This window comes from Callospermophilus lateralis, chromosome 8 (genome assembly GCF_048772815.1).
Source record: "Callospermophilus lateralis isolate mCalLat2 chromosome 8, mCalLat2.hap1, whole genome shotgun sequence".
Taxonomy (NCBI): domain Eukaryota; kingdom Metazoa; phylum Chordata; class Mammalia; order Rodentia; family Sciuridae; genus Callospermophilus; species Callospermophilus lateralis.
Window position 1 is genome coordinate 133453492 of NC_135312.1, and position 21599 is coordinate 133475090.

Here is a 21599-nt window from a genome sequence, read left to right on the forward strand (position 1 = left end):
AGTGGGGTCATTATTGTGACTACACTTGATGACGTCGTTCAGTTGTCTTTGGAATTGGTTTACAGGAGAAATTTGGAAAAATGTGGAGAAGCAAGCTAGAGAAAACTTAAAACACTGTAAGCAGAGTTTAGAGAGCAATTTTAGTGTGGGCTGAGAAGATCAAAATTCTAATAGAAATGTGAAAAGTAAAAGCCAGGCTCATCAGGTTTCAGATGGAAATGAGAGTCTATTGGGACTTAAACTAGAGGCCAACTGTGTTACATTCTTAGGGAAAAAAGCCTGTCTACATTTTATCCATACACTGAGACTTTGTGGGAGGCTGAGTTTAAAGGTGATGGATTAATTAATCTGATGGAGAAAATTTCAAGGCAGAACAGAATTCAGACTATGGCATGGGCATTACTGGTTAACTTTATCCAGCTTTCAGTGAGAACTGAGAGCAAAAAACAGAACAGAAAGATCTGAAAACCTTGCAGTTTGGCCAGAAAGAAGCATGTTTAAAGCTGCAGCCAAAGAGGGTGTGAGGATTAAGGTCATTAAAAAGAAGCCAAGTGCTTTGCTCATGGACAACTGAAAAGATGCTGGAGAGAATCTCAGGAATCGGCACTACGGAGGGCTAAAGGATATAAAAGCGCACACTCATCTCAAACACTTGCCTTTGAGAAGAAAGCCACAGGGCACCCTGCTCACACAGGGCCCCATAGGGAATGGTTTCCAGGATGTTCAGCCAGCATAACACTCAGGGACTGCTGCAGCCAAGGTTTAAGGGGCCCGTGGAGAGGTCACGCAGGTGGCAGACCGTGCTGTTTTCCATGCGATGCTGAATTTGCAGGCATGCAGAGTGTAAGAGCTATGGGGTCATGGAGGTTTCCACCAAGATTTCAAAGGATATCCTGGGAGGTCAAGAGGTATGTGAAAGTGTTGGAATCTCTGCAAGTAGCCCCTGAAACGACTATGCCCAGTAAAGCAGTGAGACTGAAGCTGGAGTTGTAATAGACCAGGAAGTTAGAGATTCCAGGAATGTGGTATGCCTTCCAAGGGAAGTTGCATGCAGCAAGCAGAATCAGCCCCAGAGATGGCTGTGCGGGCTGCAGTCAGCAAGGCTGCAGGAGTGGTGCTGCCCAAGCCCTCTGGAGTCTTCAAGGTACCATATATGACTCAGACGCCAGTCATGGAGCTACAGGATTTAATGTTTGCTCTGGTCCAATTCCTCCTCATTATTTTCTCACTCTTTCTTTTAGGAATAGGAATGGCTATCCTGTGCCACTGCAATTGTAAAATCTTTGAAGAGACTCACAGCTGAGTTTGCCTTGAGTCTCAGAGGAGACTTCAGACTTGGACTTTTGAGTAATGCCGGAATAGCTAAAACTCTGGGGACTCCTGAAGATGGACATGAGTCTTTGGGTCCAAGTATGAAATGCTATGGTTTGTATCTTAAATGTCTGCCAAAAGCCCATGTGTGCTGGGCGTGGTGGCACACGCCTATAATCCCAGCAGTTTGGGAGGCTGAGGCAGGAGGATCACAGGTTCAAAGCCAGCTTCAGCAATGGTGAGGTGTTAAGCAACTCAGTGAGACCCTGTTTATAAATAAAATTCAAAACAGGACTGGGGATGTGGCTCAGTGGTCAAGTGCCCCTGAGTTAAATACCTGGTTCCAAAAAAAAAAAAAAAAAAAAAAAAGCCCATATGCATGTCTATAGCACTATCTGAAGGTGGCAGAACTTTTAGGAGGTGGGGCCTGGGTGGAGGATGTTAGGTCACTGATGGGTATGCTTGAAAGGGATACTGGGGCTCTGGTTCCTTCCTCTCTGTTTTCTTAAGTTATCATGAGATAAGAAACTTTGCTCCACAATCCACTCCCTGCCACGGTGTTCTACTTCACAATAGGCCCCAAAACAAGAGAGTCAAGTGACCTACTACAGACTGAAAGTATGAACCAAACAAATGTTTTCTCCTGATAAGCTGATTTTCTCAGGTATTCAGTCACAGTGAGGGAAAGCCCAGAGGAAATGATATAAGCAAAGCACCTGACATATGGCCCACACCCAGGCACACTCCATTCCTTCCCTATCCTACTCCTGTCTCCAGGAATTCCTAGTTTACATGGCCTTGGGGAAATGGCTGGTAGTGAAGAGCTTACAATTTACCCTCCCTTTAACAAAGAAGGAAAAATGTGGTCTGCTAATTAAGTATGGTTTCTAGTTAAAGGGATTTAAACTATCTTTTATATAGTTATTAAAGATACATTGCCCTCAGCCAGGCGTGGTGGTGCACGGCTGTAATCCCAGCAGCTCAGGAGGCTGAGGCAGGAGGATTATGAGTTCAAAGCCAGCCTTAGCAAAAGTGATGCACTAAGCAACTCAGTGAGACCTTGTCTCTACATAAAATACAAAATAGGGCTAGGGATGTGGCTCAGTGGTTAAACGCTCCTAGGTTCAATCCCTGGTACCCTCTTCCAAAAAAAGATACATTGGCCTATATACAGATGTTTGTTTTTGATAAAGACACAGTTATAATACCAATTTTTCCAGTAAAACAAATAAGTGTTTACATGTAGGAGGAAATACTAGAATGAAATACTTCAAAATATAAACAATAGGTATCTTGACATAGTGGGTTTCTAAGTGATTTTCCCCTTACTATTTTGAATTTTTCAAAATTTCTATTATGAAAATTCTACTTTCATAATAAAAAGTTATATTTTTCTAAAATAATAAAAATATTTCAATAATACATAGTTATCATGGAATTATATCCTGAAGTTGTGTATCATCAAAAGGCGATGCTATGATGTAATACAGCACAGTCTACAATAAGCCTAACCAGTCAGTTTTCCTTCATCTTCAGAACAATTGCTATTTCTTCATGTTGGCATTAGACGAGGCACTTGAGAGCCATGTGGTGTAAAACATATGTCTTTAAACTCAGAACAACACATAATGCAGCAAGATGCTCATGGTATAAGAGGCAAACTGAACAAATAGATACCTACTGCATAGTCAATGAGGATGTATTATTGTGGGTACAATTAATCAAAAATATTCAAATCATTACTTCTTTCCTTTTTCTTTGCCAAGTGTACATAAATGAATTTGTGATTGTTAATTAAATATAAAGTAATTCTGCATAAACATGACGTGGTTAGGCTCTGGCAATATTGGCAACCTACCTGCAACTGACACAGGCAAGGAAGAGGGGCCTCAGTCAGAGCTGACACAGGGACACTTTATTTGGGGGAAGCTCGCTCAGTCGTTACAATGTGACAGTTCTTCATTACTGATGGGTAGTTAGCTGCTGTCTCTCCCCCTAGTACCCTAGTACCTCCAACCGCCCAAGGATCTCCTTAGACCTAATCCCTTATCCTAGTCACTGGTGTCCACCTGAGAGTCAATATCTCCAACGGCACCCTATCTACACCTATGTCTTCTAACCACTCCACTCGATACTGTCATGGCTACCATGGTCATTTCAATACTTTCGCCTCACATTTCTAAAAAGCTGAATTTATAGAGCATCTGTGTAAGTCTGCACATGTACCTAAAAGCACATGTGTGTTTAAGAGAAGGAAGCAGGCATGAGGGAAATCTTACAAGAAATTTCCTCACAGGCTTATTTCAGAATCTCAAAACACATACATGTAAGGTTCTGATCCCTCAAGGATTCTGTTCTTCGACCTAACCAATCCCCAAACCACTTAACCCTCTCGCTGCCTGGCAGATCCTCTGACCTAGCTGAATACATTGTCTTCTCCACCTCCTAAGAAAGACGGAAAGTGAATTTCTCATCCTAAAGAGAACAAAGAGTTCCTAAAAGGAGGTACAGCCCTTCCAAAATACATCTAATATCCTAAAATGCCATCTGTGATAAAAAATGTAAGTTTAGAATACTGAAGTGAGTTAGCATAAAATAAATTTATTTTTATCTACAAGGAGTAAAAAATAATTCATTAAGTAGTTTAACAAATTTTACCAAAAAATAGAAATTCAAAAAAAAAGTATGATTTGTTCTTAGAATAAAACAGTATTAAAAATCTTTTTATAGCAATAGTGAATTTAATAAGTCAGAGAATAAAAAAATCCCATGACTATTGAAAATGGCTCTTCTAGGAACTAGAATGTCATCAGCACATATGTTAGTTATAATGGCAAGTTGGTAATTATGTTTTTATTATTGTTGCTGTTTTGCTTTATTTAGAATGAGTTTTATTTATAGCTATTTTTCTCCCTTTTCAGAACAATACCCCTAAGCTAAACATGTTACCAAGAACTACAATGTGTTAAATATCCAAGTATAAATGTAACTAATCCATCATATATGACAATTTTCAGAATCCTAAAAAAGAAAATGGTACAAGATACATTTCTATAACTCACTATAAGAAAATGAATGTCCAAACCTGCATAGGTCCAGGAATGCAAGACAGAACTCTCTCTATGTTCTCAGTGGTCACATCAACATCATTCACAGCAACAAGGACATCACCTATAAAGGGAATAACAATAAAAGATAGTTGTGTGAGCAAACAAAAACCAAAGAGATGCAGATCTGAAACATTAAAAAGTGGCTATCCTGACTTCCTCAAAGTAAAATAGAAAACACTGTACACACACTCAGGGATTGTCGAAGATTGTACAGTGTCTGGGACAGAGTTAATGCCCAACTCTACTCTTACAATGCAACCCAATGTTGTGTCATAACTACATGCAAGCTATGAATACTTATAGGAATAAACATTCCCATTCTTAGGACATGTAAGATTTCTAGCATAAACAAGTACTACACTTAACAAAATTGAATCTAACCACCTAGTCCCACAGTTTAAAAAAAAATTACTGAAATTTTAATTAAATCCATGTGGTAGGCTGTAACTCAATGTGCTCTGGCCTTTGTTGCTGTTACTGATGTGTCAACAAACATTTCTTTGCTTCAAAAGGTTCTGACTATATCAAAGTATATGTATCAGTAAAAATCTGCTTTCCTATGGCTTTTCTTTAAATATATATGTCTTCAAATTTGATAATAAAGATTAAGGTTAGAATGAAAATTTACTTTCAAAACATATTTAAAGGTAATGTCAAAACACTAATAAGCTGTGTTGGTAGAAATATAAATACACCTATTATTTTTCCCATTATTCCAAAATATATCATTAGCAAATAGATCAAATAACTCACATGCATCCATTCATTTAGAAAGCATTTATTGAGAACCTACTATGGGCAAGATATAATCAGTGTGGATAGAAATCAGAAAAAAAGCAAAATGTCCACACTCCTGAAGCTATTCTTTGGGGAAGATGGGTAATAAACATGTACACAGGTAAAATAGTGTAGGTGGACAGTTCTCTATGGGCCTCACATTTCTGGACATTCTGCAAGCAAAGGCACTGAGTCTCTGTTCTAGACTAACTTTTCAAAGTGTAAGTCTGCACAAGCAGCCTGGATGACAGAGACAGTGCTTCCCTCTTGAGCAGAGGCTGAGTTCGCTCACTGTACAGTATATAAAAATAATTTCTTGTCACTATCCCATTATTCATAAAAATTATTCCTTACAAGAGGTTGGTGTTCCCCAAGTTCAAAGTTCCTCCACTTAATGCAAACTGCTACTAGGCATCACCTGGCCCTTGTTAGGGCTGGGAAGTAGAAGACAATGCTGACATTTTATGTACCACTGTTCCTCTCTTGCTTCCTGCCTCTCCTTGATGCTCTATCATACAGGAGGGTTGAGGGTAGAGTGAGTGGGATGAGCTCAGCTGTCTGTGAAGGTTTATGAAGGCCTGCATTAGATGCTCAAGCGAATAACTCAGTTCAGAGTGCCAACCTTGGGTACCGAGTATGATGTGATGTACTGTGATGGTCAACCACTGCAGCACTTTGGGCAACCTGGGAATGGTTCTTAAAAAATCCCTGCAGACCAAAATAAACTTCAAACTAAAAGCAACACACCCCTCTAGTTGCTCTGAAGTAAGAGATTATATCAATTATTTACAGCTGTATTTTTTTTTTTTTTTAAAGAAAAGACATAGGGGCTGGGGATTTAGCTCAATTGGTAAAGCACTGAGCTAAATCATGCACAAGGCCCTGGGTTCAATCCCCAGCACCATAAAAAAAATAAATAAATAAGGCATGATGATCATTGAATGTTGATATATTCACTTTTAGACCAAAGTGGAGTTTTGGCATCTATAGACTATGCCATCCTCAGGACACTTAAGACAGTGAGGCCCTTTTAAATTTGGTACTTCAAACTAAAAGACCACTGAGTGAAATCCCATGCAACTTATTATTTTTTTTGGCGGGGGGGGGGGTACCAGAGATTAAATTCAGGAGCACTTGACCACAGAGCCACATTCCCAGCCCTATTTTTTATTTTATTTAGAGACAGGGTCTTGCTGAGTTGCTTAGCACCTCACTCTTGCTGAGGCTGGCTTTGAACTTGTGATCCTCCTGCCTTAGCCTTCCAAGCAGCTGGGGCTACCGGCATGCACCAACCAAGCCCAGACCATATGACTTTTTCCTCCCAACTCTAATGAATATATTTTGATAGTTGAGTGTTCTAAGGAGTAATTTCATGTAGCGCAAACCTCTCTAAAAATAGGAGACATGTATCATCAGAAAGTTATAGGGAAATAAATTTAAAAAGCAAGTGAAGTATAACTAATATTTTAAATGTTTAATAGAATGATTTCCCATTCTATAAAGGAAGAATTATGTTGACTTCTCATTGTCCCAGAAATGTGTTTTCTTTTAGTTCTCCAGAGCACCTTGTGAAGTGACTCACAAGGTGGGCTTCCTGGACACCATCCATCACTGCAGCAGGCAGCACGCATCCAGGGAAGCTTCCTCAACAACACACAGTGCTCACGTGTTCTGTTCCATTTCAAAGGCTAAACGGAAATGAACTGGGGATTATGAGTGGGTAGAAATCAGAAGAAAGTTTATGAAAGGATACATTCAAGAATCAAATAAAATAGAAAATGTGAAATCAGTTAATCATAGTCTTAAATTAATTCTTCATTGTAAATAAAGTTAACTATTTGGACAAATGTATTGATTTCTCAGCATGTTCTTAACAACTAATGTAATATGGAAGAGGCACAAATAGCTATGAAAAAAATATATGCAAAAATTTGTTTACTGCTGTATTAAAACTATATATAAACTGAATATACAGCTTTAAGCAGCTTAAGAAATTACAATTTATTATGTATTCCAAAATAGAAGATTTTTACATGCTTCCAATACAAAGACAGAAGGTATGTTTGATGTAATGGACATGCTAATTGCCCTGATTTGATCATTTTATATTGCTTGCATGTGTTGAAATACCACATTGTATCACATGAATAAGTTAATAAAGAAAGACACTATTTTTGGGAAAAAAATTGTTATACACAAATGTAGGGCAAAGAAAGCGTAATACATCAAAATGTTGCCTTTGGAGATGAGCTTTTTTCTTTTATGTTAACTTTACATTCTAAACTGTCTACAATGAACATATGTTTTTGCTATTATAATGAAGAAAAAATTAAAGCTCATATTTTACTAAAAAAAAAAAAAAAATCCTCCACTGTGGTGGGTGTAATGAACCCAGCTCCAAGATGTTCATGTTCTGATGCCTGAAATCTGGGAATATGTTAACTCACACAGCAAAAGGGACTTTGCAGATGTAATTAAATCAAGAGATTTGGAGATTATCCTGGATTATCTGAGAAGTCCTAATGTAATAACAGGGTCTTTTAGCAGAGGCAGAAGTGTCAGAGCAGAGAGACTGGAAGATGATATGCTGCTGGCTTTGAAGATGGGGGAAGGGATCACAAGACAAGGAGTGCAAATACCTCAGAGAGCTGACCAAGAAAAGGGATTCGCATCTGGAGCCTCCAAAAGGAAATCAGCCTTGTGGACACTTCGATTTTAGTGTGGGAAGACCCACTTTTAGATCTGTATTTACAGAACTGCACGATAATACACCTGTATTGTTTTAAAACACTGATTTGTGGTAATTTGCCATAATAGCAACAGAAAACGAATGTACCCATCTAATAAAACAAAGCAATTTTTGCTGAGTAGCAAATAAGAGTCAGGGATCATGAATGGTCAAGAAGATAGATATGATATTCACAGAACATTTGCAGCATAGTAGGGAAAAGTACATTAGTTTTTTTAGAAGGAGGCATTTATATACCAAAAGATTGGGAAATATGGATCTGCGGTAGTGGCTCAGTAGTAGAGCACTTGCCTAGCATATGTGAGGCACTAAGTTCAATTCTCAGCACCACATATAAATAAGTGAACAAAATAAAGGCCCATAAATGACTAAAAGAATTTAAAAAAAAAAGAAGTTGGGAAATATGTGTGAAACAGCAAGGTAAATTTAATTATTTAAGTCAAATTTGACCTCAAGGAAAGAAAAATCTAGTTTTGAACAGTTACTATACTGCACTTTTATACATTCAGAAGTCAACATTTTCTACCAGTGTATTTACTAACACTGTATTTTATTGCTATGATTTTTAACATTTTAACTTCAACTCCTCATCCATAAAATATGGGCTCTAAACAAGAGAGAATTACAGGCCTCCCAACCTACCCTTATAGAAGTCCATAAATAATGGTAATTCACATATTGTAACTATCATTCAGAACATCTGATTAAAAATATCGTATTTCCTGAACAACATATTTCCTAATGAGAGTGGATAAGAAACTAATGCAAGACTTTGTTGTGTGTGTGTTTGTGGGGTTTTTTGGTGGCAATGGGGATTGACTCCAGGGCCTCACACACACAAAGCAAGTCTTCTACCACTGAGATACACTCCAGCCCTTCTTTAAAATTTTGAGACAGGGTTTCACTAAGTTGCCCAGGCTGGCCTTGAACAGAACTTGTAGCCCTGCTGCCCCAGCCTCCCAAGTAGCACCACTCCACCATCATACCTAGCTTAGTGCAAAATTTTTATTCTCGTTAAATTAAAAATTAATATTACAGAAAGGCTAGAGAAATTACAATAGTCCTAGCATTACAGCTATGATCATTTTTAAAAGTTAAGAATAGTTGTTCACCTAAATTAGGTATATGGATATTCATTCTTTTAAATCTCTCAAGGGATAAGAATTTATGTTATTATACAGTTTATAGAATTACTGTTTTAAGTCATATCACATTAAAATCTTAGTAGAAATTTTTATGCTTTTAAGTTTTTAAAAAATTATTTTTAAATGCCTCAATGATCATTTTTATGTTTTATCTCCTTTTAAAAATCAGGGTTAACATTTAGGTCATCCTTTAATTCACAAATCATTTTAATTATGAATCTTCTGAACTCCTTCTCTGATATTTCATCAACTTTGCTGCCCATGGGTTCTATTATTACAGCCACATCAATGTTTATAGCAGCACAATTCACAAAAGCTAAACTGTGGAACCAATCTAGATGCCCTTCAATAGATGAATGGATAAAGAAAATATGGTGTATATATATACAATGGAGTATTACTCAGCAATAAGAGAGAATAAAATCATGGCATTTGCAGGTAAATGGATGGAATTAGAGAAGATAATTCTAAGTGAAGTTAGCCAATCCCTAAAAAACCAAATGCTGAATGTTTTCTTTGATAAAAGGAGGCTAATTCATAGTAGGGTAGGAAGAGGGAGCATGGGAGGAATAGACGAACTCTAGATAGGGCAAAGGGGTGGGAGGGGAAGGGAGGAGGCATAGGGTTAGAAATGATGGTGGAATGTGATGGACACTATCATCCAAAGCACATGTATGAAGACACAAATTGGTGTGAATATACTTTGTATATAACTAGAGATATGAAAAATTGTGCTCTATATGTGTAGTAAGAATTGTAATACATTCTGCTATCACATATAAATTTTAAAAAACCAATAACCTAATCAATAAATGGGCTAAGTAAATGAGCAGACACTTCACAGAAGATATACAATCAATCAGCAAATTTATGAAAAAATGTTCAACTCTAGCAGTCAGAGAAATGAAAATTAAAACTAAGATTTCATCTTATTCTAGTAAAATGGCAATTATCAAAAAAAAAATCAAGCAACAATAGTGCTAGGAGGTTGTGGGGGGGGGGAAGTACACTGATTCATTCATTGCCTTTGGGATTGCAAATGGTACAAACACTTTAGAAAGCAGTATTGAGATACTTTAGAAAACTTAGAATGGAACCACCATTTGACACAGTCTATACCCAAAGGACAAAGCACACTACAGTGACGTAGCCACCTTAATGTTTATAGCAGCTCAATTCACAGTAGCTAAACTGTGGAAACAGCCTAGATGCCCTTCAATAGATGAATGGATAGAGAAACTATTCAGCCTTAAATAGAATGAAATTATGGCAATTACGGGTAAGTGGACAGAATTGGAAAATATCAGGCTAAGCAAAGTAAGCCAATCTCAAAAAAACAAATGTTTTCTCTGACAAGTGGATGCTGATCCATAATGGGTAGGGGGCAAGGGAAGAAAGGAGGAACTCTGGATTGAGCAGAGGGGAAGGAAAGGAGGGAGGGGAGGGAGGGGAGAGAGGCGGGGAGGCGAGGGCAGGAGGAATGTATTGGGGGGAAGATGGTAGAATGATCTGGACACTATTACCCCTATGTAGGGGTATGACTGCACAAATGTACATCATGTACAACCAGAGAAATGAAAAGTTGTGCTCCATTTGTGTAAAAAAATAATAAAAAATTAATTTTTAAAAATCAGGGTCAACAAACTTTTTCTGTTAAGGGCCAGAGGAAAAATATTTTACACACTGTGGGTCATATGGTCTTTGTTGAAACTATTCAACTCTGCTCTCAGCTCAAGAGCAGCCACAGATCACAAATACATGAATGTGGCTATATTCCAATAAAATTTTATTGATGGGTACTGATATTTGGATTCCATATAATTTTCATGTGCCATAAACTATTATTTTAATTGTTTTAACCAGATTGTACAAAAATGGGTGGTAGACCTGATGGCTGTGATTTGCTGCTCTGTTTTGGATTATATTTCAGAAAAAAAGATCTCAAAATGGATTGGCTTGAATTTTGTTGTAAATTAATAGTTATTCCCAAATTATATTTTGAAAAAATTAAAGAATTTCTTTATTTTACTTCAAAGAGAAATAAACATTTGGTACTTCCCCATCTACTGAAGTAACATGGCAAGTAAGAGAGCCATTGAGTGTAAATTGGGGAACGTGGGCCCCAGCTTTATGACTGACCAGCATCTTCTTGGTAAGCCTTTGCCCTCATCTGTAGCAGTCTAATTGCACCCACAGCTTCCTAGAAAGGTCAAACAACACTAAAATTCTTTCTTTCCAATAAACTCATTGTTTCAGTCTCTTCCCTTTACTACTGGATCAAATAAAGGCACCAATGTGGGAAGAAAATTATGTCAGAAGAAATACAAAACCAGCAGAGTTACTTTCTGTAAGAAAACCAAAACAATTATAAGTATTACAGATGTGAAAAATAAAAAATGTATACAAAATGAAAAATATTAAAGAACAAAACCATACTAGGTGTTCAGAAAAGTCAAACCTGTTGTTTTAAAAAAGCATTTCAGGGCTGGGGTTGTGGCTCACTGATAGAGCACTTGCCTAGCACGTGTGAGGCACTGGGTTTGATCCTCAGCACCACATAAAAATAAATAAATAAAGATATTATATCCATCTAGAACTTAAAAAAAATTTCAAATATTTTAACTGGAAACAACCAAAATGTCCATCATCAATGGAATGAAAAAAGTGTATTCAAAATGGAATTCTACATAGCAACCGCCTGGATACCTATCAGACATAGTCTGAGCTAAAGAAAACAGACACAAGGGAATATCCACCATTTACTTTCATTCACATAAAGCTCAATCACAGGCAGAATCAACTCTGATGACTTCCAGAAGATAACCTGGGTGGCAGCGGGTAATTGGCTGTGTGGAGCTTCCACAAAGCCTTCTATGCACCAGAATATACTAAATCTCAATCTGGGAGGAAGTCACACATGTAAATACATACATCAACATCATCAAATACACACTTAAGATTTGTGTATATAATGAATATTATACACATAAATACTTAATATCATTTTATACCAAAGATATATAATGTTATACATTAAAATAAATAACAGATAACATGTTATATATCAAAAAGATATCTTAAAACATTTAACAATTTAAAAAAGGGATACGAGTGTGTCAAATCTATTGAGTAATCACAAGTGAGAACATTGGAAGTTACATGAAAAGAGCTTAAAGTTAAAACCTTTGTACTTCATCAGAAATGGGTGCCCAGAACGTTAACGTGCTTCCTCTCATCACTGAGATGGCATTTAGACGCTATGACTTGGATAAGGGAGGGACTGCATCTGATCTGGTCTGGAGGCGGAAGCTGCCTATAGAGCACTATGGAGCTATGGGTTGGCTGCCAAACTTTAAGAAAAAATCAGAAATAAAAACATATGTTTAAAAAATAAAGATGCAAGTATTTGACAGTGAGTGTAGCAAAAATGGCACCCGAAAAGGCAGCAAATCCCTCAAGATCCCAACAAAGAACTGGGACAGATGTTGGCTGTTTTGAAAGAGGAAGGGCTACTGGTCCACCTTTCCTGACCAGGCCCTTGGTGAACGCTGGTCTCTCTTTAGCTGGACAACAGACATCAATGCTAGGAGGTGCATCACAGCACTAAGTTTCATGATCCTTCTGCCTGTGAGGAAGGTCACTTCGGAGCTCAATCACTGGCCACGGTGTAAAACAAGTGAGAAATTCCTACTACAGGCATACTCTTGGATTAGCTAAATCCTGATGACTCTAAAATAGTCCACTCTTTATTTCTAAAATATATAATTTTAAAAATCTGGGACATAATCACAAAATTATAAAATCTGAATAGAGATTATATTATATTATATTATATTATATTATATTATATTATATTATAAAATCTGAATAGATCATCTATAATGCCTCCTCACTAACCCAATACTGTTAGCTGTTGGCTGGGTTCTCTATTTATATTCACTTCTAATAGTTTTCTCTGCACATATTCTTTTTTTTATTTACTCATTGATTCAATAATTGTTTACTGAGGGCTCATCATGAGCCAAACATTCTGCTATGCACCAAGGATGAAACAATAATTTTACCTCTTTTCCACTACAAAGTTGAAATCATGACCCTAGTTTTTCTAACTCTGTATTGCTATTTAATACACATGCAAAAAAGTGCACACATTGTCAGAGTGTGACACAGTGAATCACCACAGGTAAACATACCTGTGCAATCACTTAGGTCTAAGAACAGCATGGAGAGTTTTGCTTGCCACCAGCCATGGTTTGATGACTGTCCTATACAGGTCCACCTGTTAAAGGCTCAGTCCCCAGGGTGGGACCAGTAAGTGATGGTGGGACCTTTAGGAGGTGGGGCCCAGTAGGACATCTCAGGTCACTGGGGTGTGCCCTTGAAGAGGATTGTGGGCCTCCAGTCCCTTTCTCCCTTCTCTTTTTCTGTTTCCTGGCTCACAAAGTGAGCCACATGCTGCGCCACCCGCTCCCACCATGATGGGCTACACTTGCCAGAAGTCCAAAGCAATGGGGGTCACCTGATCTTGGACTGGAACCTCCAGAACTATGAACCAAAATAAGCCTTTTCTCTTTATGTTAACTGCCTCAGATATTTTGTTATAGTAATGCACAACTAACTAATACATACACCCTTCCAATTACTGCCCCTAATGTTCCCCAAAGTAAAAACTTTTCTGAATTCTAACATCTTGAATTAGTTTTGCCAGTTTGTACTTAGCTTTTGCTTGAACATTATGATTATGAGAAATATCTATGTTGTTGCACGTAGCCACAGTTTATTTTTATTACCATATGACATTCTATTGTGACAATATTTTACAAATTATCCATTTACCTATTGGATTGATCTCACCAGCTGTTTTCAATTTTAGCTATCACAGATAATACCACTAAGAAATTCGGGTAAAGGCCTTTCCAATTTAATTATATTTTCACTTAGAAGAACTTCTGTATCATAGGGAATATGTATGTTCAGTTTTAGTAGATACTACTAAAAGAATTTTCCAATGAGAGTTATTCAAATGCTACTCCAAATCCTAACACTTGCTGTTATTAGTCATTCTAATGTTAGAGGCCCTGAGTCTGTGGAGTGGTGTTTGGGGGAATCGTCCTAAAACATACAATCCTGAACACCATAATAAAGAAAAAATCCCTAAACATCTAAAATTCAGAAAGATAATGCGGAAGCTAGATCAAAATAAGGGGTGGGGGAAGGTGTTTGTGGAGGAATCCCCTGAAAATAGAAGGGAGATGAGTGGAAGAGAGAAGGGATAGGAATATGAGGGAACAGTGGAATGAAACTGACAGAATTCTGCTATGCACCTCTATGAATGTTCCACAGTGAATTTCACCTTTATGTATACTTATAAAGCACTTATTTTAAAAACATTATAAATAAATAAAAGTAGAGGTTGGGATTGATAATTTGGAAGTAACTAAATAACAAGAGTCCAAATAAAGGCATTTTCCTCCTGAAAATAAATAAATAAATAAATAAATAAAAGGAAGACCAGGAGAGTAGAGGAAGGATAACAGGGAGAAGGAGGAGGGGAAGGAAAAGAAATTATGGGGATTGAAGTGGAGCAAATTATATCCCATGCTTGCATGATTAGATGAAAATGAACCCCACTATTATGCACTAATAAAAAGAAAAATATCCTGAAAATATAATTTTGGAAAAATTATTTTAAAAGATTCTTTAAAAGACATTTATTTATGTTTTTAAAGAGGATTCATTTGAGGAACAAAAAAAACACATTGGAACAGCTGGGCATGGTAGTGCATACCTATAATCCCAGCAACTTGGGAGGCTGAGGCAGAAGGATTGCAAGTTTGAGGCCAGCTTCAGCAACTCAATGAGGCCCTCAGCAACTTAGCAAGACCCGTCCTAAAATAAAAACTAGAAAAAGGATTCAGGATATAGTTCAGGGGTAAAGCATCCCTGGCTTAAATACACAGTACCAAAACCAAATAAGAAACTCCACAACAGAATACTTAAAGGACCATCTTACACAAAAGGAAATAATAATATCCCAATTTTTATACGCATAAAAGCTCGGGTATGCTAATGATAGTACATGGGTATAACAGCTATGAGCAGACAAATCATACTCATAAAAATAGGCCAGAACTGTGTGCACCCAGCGTGACACCTGCAGTCCTCTGCAATAACGTGATGGCCAACACAGGGTTCTCTGTTTATCAGTGCACTCTAGTTATACAAAACAGTGGGGTTCATCTTGACATAATCATACAAGCATGGAATAGAATTTGCTCCAATTCAGTCCCTCCACTTCCTCTTCCTCTCCCCACCTGTTTCCCTTCCTCTACTGGTGTTCCCATTTTATATATATATATATATATATATATATATATTTTTTTTTTTTAATTGGTGCTTTGTGGATAATATAAAAGTGGCGATCTCTATGGTCTCTACATATATGTTCACAGCACAATTCTGTCAGTTTCTTTCTGCAGTTCTTCCCTTTTCCTCACCCTCACTCTCATACACCTTCCCTACTCTGACCAGTCTTTTATTTTCATGGTATTCCCACACGCTCCTCTTTTTTCTTTTTAATATATATTTTTAGTCGTAGTTGGACATAATACATTTATTTTATTTATTTTAGTGGTGCTAAGGATCACGCCCAGGTTCTCACACTTGCTAGCCAAGCACTCTACCATTGAGCCTCAGCCCAGTCCCCTATTTGTCTTATTTTGCTTTAGCTTCTGCGTATGAGAAAAAGCATTCGACCTCTGACTTTCTGGGCCTGGCTTATTTCACTTAACATGAAATTCTTCAGCTTTACCCATCTACCAGCAGATGCTGTAATTTCATTTTTCTTTATGGCTGAGTAAAACTCCATTGTGTATATACCACATTTTCTTTATGCATTCATCTGTTGATAGGCACTCAGGCTGGTTCTATAGCTTGGCTATTGTGAGCTGTGTTGCTACGACCATTGATGTGCCTGCATCACATAGTATTCTGATGATTTTAGTTCTTTTGGATAAATACCAAGGAGTGGGACAGCTGGGTAATGTGGTGGTCTCATTCCTAATCTTTTGAGGAACCGCCACACTGCTTCCCACAGTAGCTACACTAATTTGCAGTCCCACCAACAATACAACAGTTGTACCTTTTCCCTCACATCCTCATCAGCATTTATTATTATTTGTATCCTCGATCACTGCCATTCTGACTAGAGTAAGATGAAATCTCTCTATAGTTTTGATTTGCTAAGTGCTAGAAATGTTGAACATTTTTTTCCATGTATCTGTTGGCCATTTGTATTTCTTCTTTTGAGAAATGTCTGTTTAGTTCTTTTACCGATTTATTGATCAGTCTATTTGCTTTTTTGGTGTTGAGTTTTCTGAGTTCTTAACATTCCTGGATATTAATCCCTTATGAGAGGAGTAGCTTGCAAAGATTTTCTCCCATTCTGTAGGCTCTCTCTTCATGTTCTTACTTATCTCCTTTGCTGAAATTTTAACTTTTATCAACTGCTGCATTACAAACCATCTAGAACATTCAGTGGCTTGAAACGACCACATTAATTGGTTATCCGTTCTGGCTCTGGGCTCAACTAAGGTTCCCACAAGAGGCTCCTCACACATTTACAGCCAGGTGGGGCTGGGGCTGGAGCCGTCCTGGGTGAGACCTCAGATCACCACTCCTGGCTTCTCCACTTGGCCTGGCCTTCTCACAGAATGGTGACCAGGTTCCAAGAACAAGTGTCCCCAAAAGAACCAGACAGAAGCAGTATCACCTTTTATGACCCAACCTTGAAAGTCACATAGCATCACTTAATCTGTAGTTATAGGCCCACCCAGCCTTGAGGACACGGATGTAATTCTCCCTAGGAAATATGGATATCACAGTGTGAGAAGACTACATGGAGGTGCTGTTGCTGCCACTTTGGAACACACACTTTGCCCTGAGGTCCTTCTTACATGATTCTGGAGGACCCTCTGTGTAAAGAGTTATCACAATGTGTGAAACTCTCTGCCTCTTTGTGATCCATCCCTTCCAGTAGAATATGAGCTCCTTTACAAGAGTATCAGATTGTGACAGCAATCTTTGCATTCTTGGCACTCAGTAGAAGCTCAAAAAATGTTTAATTTGTTGAATCTATGAATAAAAAACTGAAATTCAGACTTCAAGTCAGACATACTAAACTTAAAAATGTTTCTGAAGTATCTGAAAAATCTTCTCTGTCTAATCTCTTAAGCTGGGTCAACTTAAAAGACTGTCAGGTTCTAGAACTATTATAATTTTAAGTTTCATTAATAATACAGACTTCATCTTTTTAATGCATGTTAAAATTTTTCAATACCTTTATTTAATTTATTTATTTTTATGTTCTGCTGAGGATCAAACCCAATGCCTCACATGTGCTAGGCAAGCGCTCTACCACTGAGTTATAAACCCAGCCCCAATAATACTGACCTTATCTTTAATTAATAAGATTGCTACTAGCCAGGAGTAGTGGCACACGCCTATAATTCCAGCAGTGCAGGAGGATCACGAATTCAAAGCCAGCTCAGCAAATTAGTGAGGCCCTAAGCAACTCAATGATACCCTGTCTCTAAATAAAAAATTAAAAAAAATTGGGATGTGCTCAGTGATTAAGCACCTCTAGGTTCAACTGCTGGTACCAAAAAAAAAAAGAAAGAAAGAAAGATTACTACTAATTCAAACATTATATGCAACACCTTAAAATCTGTCGGCAACACAGAATGCTCATCTTAATGCATATTCAGAATAACTTGAGGACTTACGCTTTTCCTCAAAATCAGTGGAATATTTTATGACAAGCACCCTTAAAAGGAAATTTATGTATAATACTACTGTTGCTAAGTGTGCCAAATGAAACAGTTTAAGTGTAGTTTAAGTCCAAGAACTTAGTGTACTCAAGTGCAAACATACAATTTAAAGGTATTTTTATTCATAAATTATAGATTTTTATATCATGCTATTGGATGCAGCCATTCAAGCCTAAATTATCACCATACAATCAACTTATTTTCTTTTTCTTGTCAGCAAATATAACCAAGCTTAAATAAAATTACATAATCAAAACTTTAAAATTAGGCTATCGCCTGGCCTGAACAAGGAGCACATGTATTCAACACACTGAACCGCTTATTTTAAGAACACTGTGCCTTGTGGTACACCAACTGCAACAATTTCTCTACCACAGAGAAATAAACAGTTGATCACTCATCAGCCCTTAATCTGTGAGACCCTCTATAACAGTTTCTTTAATCACAGCTCTCACAAGGCATTATCACTAATCATGAATCTTGCAAACACGCCGACGTTCATCAGTGACACTTACCAACTACTATCTGACCACTCTTCATAGCGGATCCTCCTGGTGACAGGCCGTGGACCACAAGCCTCTCTCCGTCGCCCTGCTTCCCACTTCTTCTCCAGCTCCACTTGGTCTGGTGGATAATTCCAACCAGCACTTCTAGAAGTCTGAGCTGTTCTTTGGCTTTTGTGACGGTGAGCTTTTTGGGATTCACATAAACATTCACATCTTTGTACTGCTGTTGGATAATGACTCCTGTCTTCTGATTGGACTGATGCTTTAGAATGGATACTGGCCCATCATCACTGCTATTTTTTTTATTTTTGCGCTTGGGTAAAAGTCTTTTACTTTTTAAAATTTTGGTAAATCGCTTGAGTTTGGGTTCACACTTTTTTCTTTCTTTGCAGTCATCCTCTTCAATGATGATCTCATTTTCACTGAACCTGACGTGGTTCACAGTCGGTGTCTCAGGAAGGAGGCTCTCCTCTTCACCCTCACTCAACTCCAAGTACAGCAGTTCTCCATTTTTCTGAACACTGTCCAGCCACTCAGGCTCCAGATCACTAGGAAACAGAGAAAAGATAATCTGGATGCAGCCCAACATAAGAAACAGGGTCACCTTCCTAGAGGAGGAGAATGGGTGTGGGATGTGGGAGGGGTGAATTTCCTTTATTTCAAATTCTTTCGAACATTTCTAATTTACTGAGCACTATTTCCTGTAGAATGATTTTTGTAGAGTCTTGAAGAATAGGAGTTGGAGGAGAAGAAATTAAGAAGGTGCAGTGATAGGAAAGAAAACCCATATTTTAAAAAAAGAGATGGTCCTTTTGAAAAACCTACAGGATTTTTTAAAATAAATTAATTCAATTACTACGTGGTTATTATTTGCTTTAGACAACAACCACACTGGACAATAATTTACTATTGGAATTTGTACTTGAAAATATTCTACATGCATAGAAGTTGTTAGCATGGCTATCAGGGGAAAATGAAAGCATACCTGCATTCATAGGTCATTTACACAAACATTTTTGAAAATTCATTTATGGGCAGGAAGATGGCAAAAGTGAGCTAGGCAGCAAGTTCTGGTCTCCTTACAAGGAGATGGCAAAGGAAAAGCAGAATTGAGAGCTGAGCAACAAAATAAATGCTTTTAATATTAACCTATAGAAAATTATAAATTATCCAATTACTGGAATTACTGTTATTTTTCTGAGAATTTAATATTCTGATAATTTCTTAACAAACCAACAATTTCAATCCATTATGTTCAATTGTCACATATATAGGACAGCTATAAAAAACTTAAATTGAAAAACAAATATGCCACTTCTGGACACTTTAAAATAAATAATGTTTTTAAAGTTATTTAAAAAAAATAGACTCAATATTACAAAGTCTGAGACATGGAAGATAGATTACCAGAGAAGAAAACAAACTCAGAGTCCCCTAACCCCAAACCTGAACCTGGGGAGGGGAGAGGGAGGGGCACCAGAGAGAGAAGGGGGCACAGATAATCTCTTAAACTCACCCACTTAAAAACATTTTGGAAAGACAGACAAAACTTAAAGTGTGACGGTAACCAACCAAAGGCTCCTTAAGATAGAGCAAAGAGCTGAAAGCCAAAGTGTGAAAAGAAAACTGAGCTGCAGGTCCACAGTCATCCTGTGGAGCCCTCAGCTGACCATTCACTCCCTTAAATCAGACAACTGCAAATCAAACCGGAGGGCAGTCCCCTACCTCGGGACCTTTTCATAATCTGGCCAGAAAGAACTTCCAGAAGACCACTACCAGTCAAAATTCACTGAAGCCCTCTCCCCCGCCCCATGAACGAGGGAACAGACGAGGCTGGTGGGGACCTGGCAGGAACTGTGCCTAACGCTGCTCAGCCTGTAAACCCAGGCCAGGGCAGAAGCTCCTGACTGCTCCCCTGAGATACAGAGAAACAAAGCAGCTTAGGCCCCCAGCAGAGGAAAGGTCACCAGGCCCTGTCCACTGACGTTGGGGGAGGCACCAGGGGAAGCTTAGGGACAGGACCCAGGGTGGTGGGGCCACATCGGGGAAAGCTGCCTTGTCGTGTCCTGCATGGCAATTTATCCAGGGCTACATGAACCGGCTGATGAGGGGATTAGGAAGAAGACAGACACAAAAGTGGAGACAAGGCCAAGGCGCGGAGGTCCAGCCTGCCTCTGGTGGAGGGAGATGACCACGAGCAAGCTCAGTGCATTCACTACACAGATTTAAACATCAGAAGGACGCATCGGGAGAAAGCTGCTTCAAGATAAATAGAGCAGAAGCTGAGGGTAAGAGCAGCCCAATTAGGGATCACTGGCTCAAGTCTATAATTCTCTATCTGTGGACAGTAGGTGTTTGAACCCAAGATTGTGAACTAACAAAATTCTTTGGCTAGCAAGGGATTTTCCTTTGAACAGGGCATCACCATACAACTGGGCAGTTTTCTCAGTATCTTTGTACCAAAGTCTCAAGAGAAACATCACCTCTGCATCTGGGCAGTTCAATAACTCATAATTCATTCACCACTCCCCAAACTGCCTGAGGTGGAAAATTACCAGAGCCTTCACAGAAAGAAGAGGCTGCCCGCAGCCTTGAGTGGCACACAGCCTGACCCATGATCACAAATGAAGACTGAAAAGGCCTTGTTGGGCACTTGTGGACCTTGCATCAGACTTAGTAAATAGAGGGAATCAACACCCACCATTCACAACCGGGGGGCAGTGGAAACTAGAGTCCAGGTGAACCACCTGACACCCTTCACTGCAGTATCTCACAGAGTGGCCAGCCAGGGGAGTATCCGTGCACCACAGAACACACGCAGAAAACCCACAACCAGAGTTCCTGTGCTCACGGCTACCAGGATCTTCCCTACCATGAAAAGGATTCTATAGAGAGGAGCAGATACACAATGACCCACAGCAAACACAGGGCGCATGAGAGCCTGCATCCTGAACTACACAGTGCGCCCTGGAAGCATTCAGTTGCAGGCCTCTGGGCTGACAAACCAGAAGCTGCTGTTGGAGGCTCATAAAAACTAGGGACTTGGCTCCTGTGGCCCTGCAACTTGTGAGAGATCCAGAACCAAAAACTGATGGACATCTGCAAAATGTCCAAACCTCAACGAAATCCAAACCAAAATTTAACAAGAATTTTCTTCACCTTGACAATGTTTA

The 21599-nt window shown here is 38.5% G+C and overlaps 1 protein-coding gene across 2 annotated transcripts in view; it reads right to left on the minus strand.

The window, feature by feature from the left end:
• Intu (inturned planar cell polarity protein) overlaps nt 1–21599 on the minus strand; it is a 92243-nt gene that overhangs the window by 56768 nt on the left and 13876 nt on the right. For both annotated transcript variants that reach the window (XM_076864308.2, XM_076864309.2), the window contains exons 2-3: nt 18436–18974; nt 4397–4482 (exon numbers count right to left, since the gene is read on the minus strand). In XM_076864308.2, the coding sequence (XP_076720423.2) occupies nt 4397–4482; nt 18436–18974 (625 nt within the window). The remainder of the gene's footprint in view (nt 1–4396; nt 4483–18435; nt 18975–21599) is intronic.